The sequence below is a fragment of the Gobio gobio genome (genome assembly GCF_949357685.1).
Source record: "Gobio gobio genome assembly, chromosome: 11".
Classification (NCBI taxonomy): Eukaryota; Metazoa; Chordata; class Actinopteri; order Cypriniformes; family Gobionidae; genus Gobio; species Gobio gobio.
In genome coordinates this window covers 14,642,541-14,655,142 of record NC_137104.1, presented here as the reverse complement: position 1 = coordinate 14,655,142, position 12,602 = coordinate 14,642,541, and the positions used below count along the sequence as shown (strand labels likewise).

The following is a 12,602-nucleotide window of genomic DNA, read 5'->3' as shown; positions in this document are numbered from 1 at the left end:
CCTGACGTGTACTGACAACTGCATTATTTAACCGTATTTTCTTCAATACAATGTTAAAGCATGTGTCAAGTGAGTTTCATTCATAATGTTTCCACTTCATGTAATATGACAGTTCATACTGGAGTGAAGCCGTTCTCATCGTGTGATTGGGGGAAACATTTCTGAGGGCGTGGTGAGCTCGTGCCAGGGGCGCGGATAGTGAGCCGTTGGAGGTACCATCCTACGTCACGATGTACCGCAACGTCCAATAGGAAAATTCAACTGCAGTAGCCACCGTTCAACCTTAAGAGGGCAGCACTTTGGCGGTTTTACACCATATTTTATAGAATTAAAACACTTTATACTCAAATGTCAAAACATTTACTCGAATCAATGAACAGCATTAATAAAGCCCCAGTATTACAGATCATTAACTAAAAAAAGTTGGTTTAGGGTTTAGTTACCCTTTAATATTTTTTTGGACACTGTGAATTTTTTTTTTCAAGATTCTTTGATGAATAAAAGTAACCTTAATAAATAAAAGTTATTCATTTCTTAAAAAAATAAGAAAAACTACCTTTGTGTAGGTAGTCATTTGGCAGATGTGTTTATCCAAAATCATTAAAGTAAATAAAGTATTAAAGAAAGTGCCATTTATTTCAGATATAAATATTCAACAAACAAAACTAAGTAAACCACATTTTCTACCAACCTTGTGCTCATCAATCTGGAATAGGACGGTGTCGAGAATGAGACTGGGTGGCTGAGCCATGTTGAGAGTCTGCTCTGCCTGTGTCAGCCAGTTTATGGTGTCCTGCAGGGAGGTTTGGAATCCTGTTGCCAGTGAGACAGCTTCCTCCAGTTTACCCTGTGAAAAGAGATGGACACAGAGACAGAACTATTAGAATTGGAAAGCAGAATAAGATATTTCATGAATATGTTAATAAATTAAATGAAACCGCTTTTTAAACATGAATGTACGGTCTTTGGTTCCCTCACCCTTCTGTCATCCATTTTGGCATTAAGACTGGCCCACTTGTTTTGTAGCATGGCCAGGTTCTGTTGGGTCTGGGTGGCACCAGGTCCAGCATCCTCCCCTCCTCTGGCCAGAAGAATGGACTCTCCCTTATCCAGCAGTCGATGATACTGCTCACCCCTGTGGGTCAACTGAGCCTGGAGCTCCTATAAACAGGACACAGGATGATATTGTCATTGTTAACTAGAAAATATTTACAAAATGTTTTTATTGATTGAAATAAAATAGAATCAAATAATAGATAGAGATATATAAAAAAAAGTATTACTAAAAATGGCTAAAACTCCTAATAGAATGCAAATGCAGTATTTAACATTCTATGTCCATTTAATGTCATTTCTTGTTATTTCCAAATACTGCTAAATAAATGAATGAACGAATAAATAAATAAAAATGTAAAACTATTTAATATCATTTGAAATTGTTATAAGAAGTTGTATATTTAAGGGTGGTTTGAATGGGTGGACTAGAGGTGAACTCATTTTGCGTACCATGTGTTGCTGCAGCTGCTCTCTGGCAGTCTCAGGCAGGCCACCTGTGGGTTTGGCAGCGGACAGCTGACTCTCTGTGCGTCTGAGCCACTGCAGAAACTCCTCCAACTCTCCATGGAAACCCTCCGCCTGACACAGAAACCATGCAGGGGAAAGACAATGAGCTAATTGATCCGACACCTGTAGTACAATATTACAGAGAACCATTCTCCATGCACAGCAACCCTCCAAACTGCATTCATTTTATTGAACCGACTTGAATATAATCCACAGCAAACAATACATTTCAAGCTAAAAACATATGCAGATGCACTTGTTTTTTTATTGGTGCATTCAATCATCTCTCTGTATAATGATGTAGTAATATCTAGAGCACCTGTTGCAGGGCAGCTTCCAAAAGCTTCTGCCTCTCATCAGTCTTCAGCAGAAGGTTCTTCCAGCTACGGTTGAGCTCATCCAGCTGGTCTCTCAGGTGGTTGATTTCGTCTCCAGGACTGGACTCCAGCAGCTCAGAGCCCGCTCTGTTCACGGTCTCCACAGTGGCCCGATGGGACAGCACATCGTTTCTTAAAACCTACAAAGACAGCTTGATTAAAGGAATTTGCTTTAAAAGGGAGATAGAAAAGTAGTATACATAAAAATGAGGCTCAATGGGACGTACATGATGCTTAGCCAGCTCAATTTCGATTGCCTTGGGGTCAGAGCTGATGGGTCGCTGGGTGTCCAGTGTGGCGTGAGTGTGACTGAGCCAAGACTGCAGCTCAGAGAGAGCATGCTGGAACTGACCTAGAGCCAACAGCGCACCCTCCAGTTTGTGCTGAGAGAGAGAGAGAAGACGGAATCAAAATACAATCAAGAGTAAGAGCCTTTTTTATTGAATTAAAATTAATTTAGAATTATTTTCATACTGCATTTTCCAAGACCCAATATTCAATAATCAGTAAAGTATTGTATTCTTAATAATATAATTTCATCCAGTCTGCATAATTTATTTTGAAATAATTTTTTAATAAATGCAAAAGTTGACTGAGATAAGCAAATGGTCTCTATTTCCTCACCTGTCTGATTGTGATTTTGTCCACTAGGTTGTCCCACAGGTGGCGTAGCTCAGTGAGAGGCTCTTGGATCATGTCTCGGTCTGTTTGGTCGCTCACTTTCCTGAGCAGCAGCTCTCCTTGGTGACAAAGCTTCTCCATGTCAATCTGCTGCTGGTACACCTCCACTTTATATTGCTGTGTCATGTACAAAGAAAAAGGGTCAATCCTTTTCTCAAAGTAATTTGAGAGATAAGAGTAGATAATGTCTGATTCAAACCTTGAGCTCCTCTATCTGTTGTTTGACAGTGCTGAGGTCTGTCCCCACAGCTGTCATGTCACACAATTTGATGACAGCGTTGTCCAAGTAGTCAAACATGCCCTGAGGAGACAAAGTGATGATTGTGAGAACACAGTTGGCTTGAACCAATCAGGGCAGATTTTGTGGTACCAAAAGAGAAATAGAAACCTGAAGGGCATCCTGGTACTGCACAGAGTCTGTCATGGCCTCCTCCAGTCTCTCCATTCTCTCTCTCCACGTGCGGTTCAAACCTTCCCAGGCGGCATTCATCTTTGCATCAAATCAACAACAAGGAGATATTTTGTTTAAAATTAAGTGAAATGGGGCGTTCCCCACATGTCTGATCAACCTTCCATCCTCTTACCTCATCAATGGTTTTCTTGACCTCTGGTTTCTCTGTCTCTCCACAGGCAAAGATGAGGTCAGCTCCAAGAGTTCGTACGATCTCCAGTTCTTCCCTCAGCCCATCTGTCTCTGCCTTAATGGCCTGAGTGTGAGACAAAAATCATGACTACATTCTCTTGAGATCTTGACTCAACATTATGTAGTTTGATCTATGCTAACTAGCCATCAAGGACGGTTTTATTAAAATGGACACATTATTACACATATTTTGAAAGGTGGGGTTAAAATGGTTGACTAGTCATCCATTTATACCAGTGGTTCTGGAACAGGACATGGAAAGGCTCCTATTGTCCAACACAACATACAAAGGCTTCCTTAAATAGGCTATTTATGGTATTTCCATTGTATGATTTCAGAAGTTCAAATTATTTGTTCTTCAATTAAAAACAACATGTATTTTTATAAATAATTAAATATATATTTCTTTATAATTTTTTTTTTAGCATTTTAATTTAATTTACATTACAATATATTAATATTAATTTAAATGCTTTTAAATACTTTTTAGTCATCCTAATTGGATCTATAAAGATCTTTAAAAAAACGAATACGTTTACTAGCTCTTCAGGCAACCTACGACTTCTGAAAATATGTAGTTTTTGTACATCCTTAGTGAAAACTGATTTTAACCCAAGAAAAAGACATCCATCTCTTTTGTTGGACTGACCTCTGCTGCCTCTATTTGTTGTTTTATGAGTGATGGATCCACCCCTGGGTCCTCCAGCTCTTTCACGATGTCCTGAGAGTCACGGAGCGTGCTCAGCAGAGCGGCCATGTCAGCCCAGAACTTTCCGGAGAGATCTAGAACATCCTGAAGTTTACCTTCTCTTTCCTCCGCCCTCTGCCTGATTTCATCCCACAGAGAGCGCAGCCGCAAGAGTCGTGAACGCACCGCTAAAGATGGGAACAGAATACAGATTTATCAAAACACATAGGATGGAGTATTTCATACAGCCATTTAGCGTCCTTTCAGATCAAATATATTTACCCTGGGCGGCAGGATCATCGTGTGGGGCTCGGCTGATGAGCTCTTCTCCTCGGGCACACAGAGCGCTGAAAGAAGGGAGGAGTTTGTCTAGCTCTAGTCCTGTAGCCCGGTGCTCTGCCAGTTGTTCCCGGATCTTTTCCACCTCAGCGGCCACTGGAGGGGGCATCCGCAAGCGCTGGACTGCCCCTTCCAGAGTCTCCAACAGAGGGTCCATCTTATCATGAAACTGAATGGAGAGAAAGAAGATGACAATCAAAACAAATTAAGCACACAAAAGTAACAGGAGAAAGACCAGGTATAAGGAGGAGGGGAGATTTATCCAAGACACATGCAAAAGGGCAGAGGAAGTTGATGCTAAATAAGAAATACAAGTACTGAAAACGTGTATGCTGCTGATCTTAAAAACAAGAAAACAATTAACTATATTTTGAGTGTTGGGACTGGATGGAGGTATCAAAAATCTCTTACTCTACTGCAAAATATACAGTATTTGAAAAAACAAAGAGTAAAGGAAGAAGGTTTAAGGTGATATTTGAATAATTTACAAACAATTATTATAGGTAGAATAAGAAATAAAGAATCAAAATGTATATTTAATATTTGCCCATCTTTTTGTACTTGTCTTGTACTAACAATACTGTCTTAAGGTCAACTTTAGGTAAACTAAAACTGGTCCATATCACATGCCGGTTTCATCAGAATGATATAAAGTATTTCGATTTTTTAACAATTACTGAAAATTCCTGATTCTCAACCCAATACACACGTTACATCAGTGGTTAAATCAGTGGGTGATGGTGTTCTTACCTCTACCAGCTGAGGGTGTTGCAGAGAGCAGTGATGATGGAGGGATGGACACACACAGCACATCCACAAACATGAGTGATGGGCGGACGGATGGACCAAACGGACATGGGAGGGGGAGGTGGAGGGAATAGGCAAGGGGAGATTTGCAAGCAGGAATGGGGGAAGTTTAGGGGACACAGGACATGGAAATGAGTGGGTGACAGGATATGGAGCACAGGGGTGGGACAGGTGGAGTCACAGTACAGTAGAGTTTGAAGGGATGGAGGTGGAGAAACAGTACAATGTGTTAATTTAACAGCATGCAACAGGCCAGCAGGAAGAATCAATAACAAACATTCAGCCAAAATACAGCTGATGTCAGATGTCAGTGATGTTATTTAAAAAAACAGACTTGGTGCAAAACAATGGTTAATTAAAAGTGATGGATGTCATTTAAAATAGCTTAAATGAACTAAATGTGAAAACATGATGACAAAATGTGTTGCTACTGTGCTGTATGATGCTGAACTGTGGGCTGTAACTCTTAAATAAATGACAAGTTGGGCAGCAGTCCAAAGTAAACATGCTAACATTTTGGAGCAAATACCTGGACAGACTGTGACACTGCTTCATCCAGTGCTGTGGCTCGACTTTTGACCTCCTCTTTGATCCTGATGTAACGTCTCTCTGCTTCATTATAACGTTGTCTCACTGTTGCTCCTTCCTGGGCACTCAGTTCTGCCAGCTGTGGGCCGATCTTTAGCAGTTTGTCTATGTGTGGCTTGTGCTCAGAGATGGACTCTCTCAGAAGCTAGACAGGAAAACGTATGAAACAAGTCATGTTTTGTTGTCTTTATCAATGTCTATAACCACAAAAGAAGCAAAAGCAACTCAAGTTCTTCGTCTGCATAAAGCCCACTTACCCTCATCTGGTCTTGCTGTTGTCTGAGTGCCTCTGTGTCAATGGCGGGAAGGGGTAGCTGGGCAATCAGAGTTTCTGTCTCGCCCAGCCAGGGTTCAAGTTCCTCATGTGTCTCCCAGAAACGCGCCACCAGCACCTGAGCCTGCTCTAGAGCTGAGAAGCGCTCAGCATGACTCTGATTTACTGCTTCATAACGAGCACTTAAAGAGTCCGTTTTCATCTACAGGAGAAAGAGGAAAGAGGTTTTAGTGAGTCAACCAAATTAGTCTTTTGAGAGACTGAAAAACAAACTTGTACTGTTTGTTTTTCCCCAAACATGACTCAACAAATCAAATTTCCACCAGAAAATGCATGAGTCACATCAATTCAATTTTTCTAATCAAACCTTTCGCAGAAGAATAATTACTGTACATGGATTACTCTGCCCACTCCCTCCCTCTCTCTCTTCTTTATTTTGTCTCTAACCTTCAGAGCCTCTCTCTGCTGTTCACTGCAACTCTCCAGGATGTCCTCTCGTGTCTTAAGAAGTTGTTCCACAGTGTCTTTGTGACGGATGATGTCAATGTTAAAGGCTTTCTGCACCTGGAGCTGTGCCACAGTCACATCGGACTCCAGACTCAGAGGCCCCAGAGACGCTAACTTCCTCTCTGTCTCTCCAACCCAGGTCAGCTCCGCATCAACTGCCTCCTCATACTGAAACAATAACATGCATAAATATGGCGCCAAAAAAGAAGTGAGACAAAATATTTACAAATTCAAGTAAGCAGCATGGACACAGCTTCATAAAGAAAATATGTTAAATATTTATAATAATAAAATATATACTTGTAATACTTTTTTGTAATAATATTTTAAAATATAACAAAAACAACAAGCAAAATGTTGAATATTATAATATAAAACTACATTCTAAAAGAAAATACCAATGCTTGCAAGGCAGGGAAAGAATAATCCTTATGTCCTAAATCTAATATTGTTAAGCAATAGTTCATGTATAATAATAATAATAATAATAATAGTAGAAGTAGCAATTTGGCAGGAAAATAATAATCCTAAAGTTTGAAGTAGGTTTAAGTTAAGTTTTGGTTCTGTGTTAATGAAACGCATATAATATTTTCAGTATTTGTTGCAGTACCTGCTGTGACCTTTGGATGGCAGCCTGCACTAACTGTACTCTCTGTGTGATGGTCTCGTCTGCTTGGCGGTAGCGCTGATTGGCATCAGCGACCAGGCGGTCCAGGCCTTCCCGTGCACGCCAGGGCACCAGATCCAGTAAAGCACTGCCTACTTCATTCACAGTGTCCAGAACTAACCTCTTCTCAGCAGACACGCACTTCAGCTCCTGAGGCAAAAATGCACACAATATAGAATAATGGATGCACTGAAGACATAAAAGAAAGTAATTTGATTTAGCTAAAACAAAAACAGCTGTCTATGGTCTAAAAAATAAAGAATACATTCATGAACTACAGAAAAAAAAAAAAAACATTAAACATCCTCACCCTCTGTCTGTCCTGATAGGCTGGCGTTGTGTCTGGCTCAACGTTGTTAAGCTCCGCCTCCACACTATCCAACCATTGGTTGATGTCATCGTGTGAGCTAGCAAATCGTGTTGCCAACTGAAGGGCCTGTTCCAGAGTACGAAGGGCCTTGCTGCTGCCCGCTGTCATCTCTGCGTAGCGGCTTTTGATACCATCTAACTTCTCCTGGATCAGCAGGACCTCCTCACCTACCAAAGAGATCAAACATGATCACAATCAATGGAGGATTTCGCTAATACACCAATGAACAGAGACTGGATGGTAAAGTACCAGTGGTTTGTTTCAGCAGAGCCTGTCCATTCTTAATGGCCTGGTCCACGGTCTTCTTCCTGCTGATAATCTCTTCATTAAGAGCCTGTATGGGACCAGCAATAGAAACATTAACTCTGGAAATAATCCAAGGGAATTTTAAGTAAAGTAAAATTCACAATGTAGTCAACAATATGTCTTTAAATTATTTTCATTTGGGTGCTTTTCTCTGGTATTAGCAATTAATTAGATTAATCAATCAGCATTTCATGGCATTTATTTGCTTAAAAGCTTTAATTGACTGACAGCCCTATAGTGTAACTCTGCCTTCAGTGAGTGACAGCTATTTTTTCAGATGAGGGCCGCTTAGCAATATTCATCTTCTGAAAACTGGCGGTATTGTTGGTCCTAGGCTGCTATACCCTGCAAAATCGTACCAGTGTGTGTTTGTGTTGCTGCTCTAGTAGCTCCGGCTGATAACTCTGTACTGAGACCTCAGCCAGTCTCTGGGCCACCTCAGCTAGCCAGTTGAGGACTTCCACCTCGTCCTCTCCAAATAGCTGTGCATTGGCTAAGGCCTGCTCCAGCATGGCCTCTCTCCGTTCGCACCAATCACGGAGCTCCGTGTGCCCATTGCGCACTGCCGCCACACGATCGCCCAGCCAATCTTGATCAGCCACACAGCTGAGCGGGTGCAGTGATTGGCTGAGAGTCTCGAGATGGTCTACATCATTTCCCCGAGAGGACACCTCCTCTTGGAGAGCCTGGGATTATAACCCAGATTAAAGAGGAGATGTGATTGGATGGGTCAAAGGAGAAAAAAACAAACAGGCAAACATAAACATACATGACAATGCAGAACAATGATAAATCATAATTAACTGATGCCAGAAAAAAATAAAATAAGAATCAACACAAGATGAGATGGGAACACAACCATAAAAAAATAAATCATGATGAAATTAAACTGAAAAAAGGAATGAATGTGGGCAGGATCACGACCAGAGAGCTGAAATCCGTGCCTTCTTAGATAACTGCACTCCTACTTGTCCATTTAAAACCACAGGAGACTGACAATCTGTTCTCTCCTCTGCATCTCCAGTCAGTCTAATGATGCTCGACGCTCCGAAAAACCGCTTGCTAAAATTATCTTGGTTCGGCAGCAACAGTTCCAGGATACATCGCCACCAGGTGTTGTATATACTCTACCTTGTGCCGTACAATCTGCTGTGTGATTTTGGAGGTCTGGGTTCCCATTGGCTCAGCGGAGCTCAAACGTCTTTCTGTTGCGCTCAACCACTCCCCGAGGGGCTCCACGGCCTCATGGAAATGCAGCGCCAACACCTGCAGCTCCTCTAGCTGCCGTTGCCTGAGGACGTGAGGTTAGGAGGAAATCTGTGTCATATTCTTATTCTACTCTATTTTATGACCTTGTAAAGCAACCAAGTGATTGAATTCTGAGCAAGAGATTTGATTAAGAGGTTTTATGGTTGTGTCTGGGTGTCCGTATTGCTCTGATTATAGAGTTTACCTGGCGCTGGCCTTTTCCAGCAGGTTTGTCCATCTCTCTCCTAGGCTCTTAAGTTGTTTCTGGATTTTGTCTCTGTCTTGTGTCTCGGCTGTAGCAGCGATACGCTCTCCTTCAGCCCTGATCATCTCTACCGTTCCACGGCGGTCATCCAGCAACCGTTGCAGCAGCTTATAACAATATGGAGTACAGGTTAGAGACCTAAATTAATTTATTTTATATAATGTAGAAGGATAGATTAGTCTGATACAAAATAAAGGGATGCTAAAGTCTATATAAATGAAAAAAAGTTTTAATGTAGGTAATATTAAGATAATGCAAACCCCTTTTAAAACTGATTAAAATGTATTAAATTCAAAACTGATTCAAATCTAACCTTCTGCTCTTGAATTTGTGCCTTGACCACACGGTACTCAGCGGATGGAGGTTTCTGATTGACTATAAGCTCCTCTGTGTCACTCAGCCAGCTCAAGAGTGGCTCTAGAGCATCTTGGAACTTCCCACAATGCAACAGGGCCTCCTGCAGCTGTGCAATTCTTTCAGCAACCTGTGAATAAAATATTTTTTTTTTAGAAATTAATTTCTCTTAGTCCATTAAGAAAACAGGTTAAAAATAAATGCAAGCTTACCCTCTTGTTGAGGGAGTTCCAGCGCAGATTGGTGGTCTCCAAGTCATGTTCCAGGGCCTGAGTGTCTGTGTGTTTGGCTGCACTCTGGATAAGACCTTGACCCACAGCATTGACATGCTGCAGTTTAGGCTGAATGCTGTCAAACTGCTCCCTTTCCACTGCCTAAAGTTTAAGTGATAGAGAGAACAAGGGACTTGAGTAGTGCATAACCAACACGCTTGTTATGTTACTGGACATGTGCTATGATAGAATGTGTCTAAACAGGTCAAGGCTGTACAAACACAACAACATGATAATGGTGGAATGGCCATTTATAAATGGGGAAGCAGTTTTCAGCCCCCACACATTGACTGAAATTAAATCCAGAGCCTTGGCGGCAACATTGTACAGCTCTATATCTCCAACAGCCTAACACTACAGCTCTGACAGAATAGCCAACACAGTGGTTCCCCACAAACAGGTTGCCAAATACCCCTAACCAACACCATAACCTAGAAGTTTGAAGTCAACATGAAAACAATTTTAGTTTTGTAATGTGACATATCACAATGTTCAACAGGAAAATGTCCTTATCGAATATAACTGGAATTAGTAAGTACTATATTTTATGAGGATAGAACTTTGTGATCAATAAAAAGTATGATTTGTTGTGTGACCTATAACTTCGGCTGCCTTGATTCACTGCCAGTCACAACTCCTCTCCTGTAGCCTCATGGGATACTAAAGTGTCCAATGGATGCACACTCCAGAAACTCACCAGAAGATGTAGGTCATCCGGGTGTTTTACTGCCTACTGTTTTATGAATACTACAAATTCAAACATCTTACTCAGTCATTTCACACACTGTTTTCCACCTACTATATTGTAGGGAAGTAGGCATATTCGGATGCAGCATATTTTGTCTAATGAAAGTGCAACATTATGCACAGTATGATAAATGGACATTCAAGATGAAAAAAAAAAAAATTCACAGTGCTATTAAATGATTAGTATTTTTAAATATCAACTTTTAGTGTTACATGATAGCAAAATATATCTAACTGTGAATCTAAGGGAAATGAGCATGCACATTTAAATAAAATCCAGCATCCTTTGCCTGTGTATGTCTAAGTGCTTTGCGCGTGAGTGTGTGTTAGTTTGTTTGCAGTTGCCTCGTTGCAAGGAGCTTCATTCCTGCTTCAAACAGGATGTCTGTCTGCCTCAAAACAATGAGCCACAGCTTCAACCTGCTCCACCCTCTCGTCGACAGTATATGTGACTGTGAAAGCGTCTGCTCAACGAAGAGTGTTTAGTCCCCTTTTGTCTTTAAATATCCTGTCTAACATTATCCTGAATCCATCATCTAGGCCTCCTCCTCTTTACCCACAGTGTGTAAACTTGGAGCCATTTCCCGTTTTTAATCCTGATCATTCATCACATGTGGCACTTTTCACCCACCAGCACAGAAATAACTCCATTCATCTGCATCTGTGGCAGATCTTCCACAACTCACGTGGCTAAATCCAAGGGAAAGCGGTTAATTATTTCTTAGACAATTATATATCTACATGTTTGTGCTATGATTAATAATTAACAACAGGAAGAGAGGGAATTTAGTTTGTCAGAACTCTGAAATCTGAACAAAGATGCACATGTCCACACGTAAGTAGGACGTAGCTATACATATCCATCCAACAACAGAAAGAGGTCAGCGCAAACAACAATCTCTCTTCTCTTTACTCGCTCTCTCAGAGAGTGTTTGACTCTTGTAATGCAGGCCTCTGGAAAATATCTAGGATGCCTGTCATTCCACTCAAACGCTCTCAACCAATCTGGCCAGCAGACCGGTCACATGCACACATACACATTCAGGACTGCTTCACACTTATCTCTCCAGCACTCTCTTTCTCTTTTGTCACCAGACTTTAAACTCTTTTGTTTCTCAATCTAACCCCCCACGGATCACTTTTAGCTACTGGCAGCGCTCCATCCTACCGCCAACCTACAACATCACCGCCATTGTAGTCTTTTTTTCTCTCTCTCTTCTTTTCAAACCACAACTCCACACTGCCTAAGCGGGTATGCCCACATTTCACTAAAGAAAATATTATAATAGCTGGCTAGGAGTTAACCGCTATATACCCCACACCATGTGCTGATTTTTGCTGAGCTTTCTAAACATTGTTCTGTATCTGAAAGCATCACAAGAAATTAATTATGGTTCCATTTTTTGCTGAAGGCAAGATAAAATCAATCAGACAGAATTACAGTACCAGTCAAAAGTTTGGACACACGCAAATTAATGTATTTTCTCATGATCCTAAAGGTCTTAAATTGTGTTTATGTATGAATTTCATACAAAACTGTTGAGTTTTTTGATGGATGAGTCAACATACAACAGCTTTGATAACCACCATTTGGTCCCTGTATATTTCCCATACTTACATTTGCATTATTTAATACTTTTGATGACTGTATTATTAATATTTTGAAGTGTGGCCAAACTTCTGCCTGGTATTTTACTTAAAATTCATGTGTTGCTGAGTGAAAGAAAAAAAAAATGTTACACATACGATTTCAAGGTAATTTTTTAAAATGTGCTACAAATGTAGCATAGACAGAATCAAGGCGTGGAATTCTTATTTTCATAAGACTAAAAGCATAACCATAAGAAATTCGAGTATAGCAAATTTAAAAAAAGGCAATCTTTTCATGAGGGACAAGAGGAGATCA

The 12,602-nt window shown here is 40.7% G+C and overlaps 1 protein-coding gene across 12 annotated transcripts in view; it reads right to left on the bottom strand.

The window, feature by feature from the left end:
- The window catches only part of macf1a (microtubule actin crosslinking factor 1a), a gene marked incomplete at its 5' end in the record, with an annotated part of 170,120 nt that overhangs the window by 17,669 nt on the left and 139,849 nt on the right, over positions 1–12,602 (bottom strand). For all 12 annotated transcript variants that reach the window (XM_079829986.1, XM_079829978.1, XM_079829977.1 and 9 more), the window contains 22 exons: positions 692–847; positions 979–1,161; positions 1,507–1,635; positions 1,883–2,080; positions 2,168–2,323; positions 2,565–2,738; positions 2,821–2,922; positions 3,010–3,111; positions 3,206–3,328; positions 3,914–4,140; positions 4,235–4,460; positions 5,628–5,831; positions 5,944–6,162; positions 6,408–6,635; positions 7,078–7,284; positions 7,445–7,671; positions 7,754–7,838; positions 8,170–8,496; positions 8,942–9,101; positions 9,264–9,430; positions 9,637–9,807; positions 9,890–10,051. In XM_079829986.1, the coding sequence (XP_079686112.1) occupies positions 692–847; positions 979–1,161; positions 1,507–1,635; positions 1,883–2,080; positions 2,168–2,323; positions 2,565–2,738; positions 2,821–2,922; positions 3,010–3,111; positions 3,206–3,328; positions 3,914–4,140; positions 4,235–4,460; positions 5,628–5,831; positions 5,944–6,162; positions 6,408–6,635; positions 7,078–7,284; positions 7,445–7,671; positions 7,754–7,838; positions 8,170–8,496; positions 8,942–9,101; positions 9,264–9,430; positions 9,637–9,807; positions 9,890–10,051 (3,933 nt within the window). The remainder of the gene's footprint in view (positions 1–691; positions 848–978; positions 1,162–1,506; positions 1,636–1,882; positions 2,081–2,167; positions 2,324–2,564; positions 2,739–2,820; positions 2,923–3,009; positions 3,112–3,205; positions 3,329–3,913; positions 4,141–4,234; positions 4,461–5,627; positions 5,832–5,943; positions 6,163–6,407; positions 6,636–7,077; positions 7,285–7,444; positions 7,672–7,753; positions 7,839–8,169; positions 8,497–8,941; positions 9,102–9,263; positions 9,431–9,636; positions 9,808–9,889; positions 10,052–12,602) is intronic.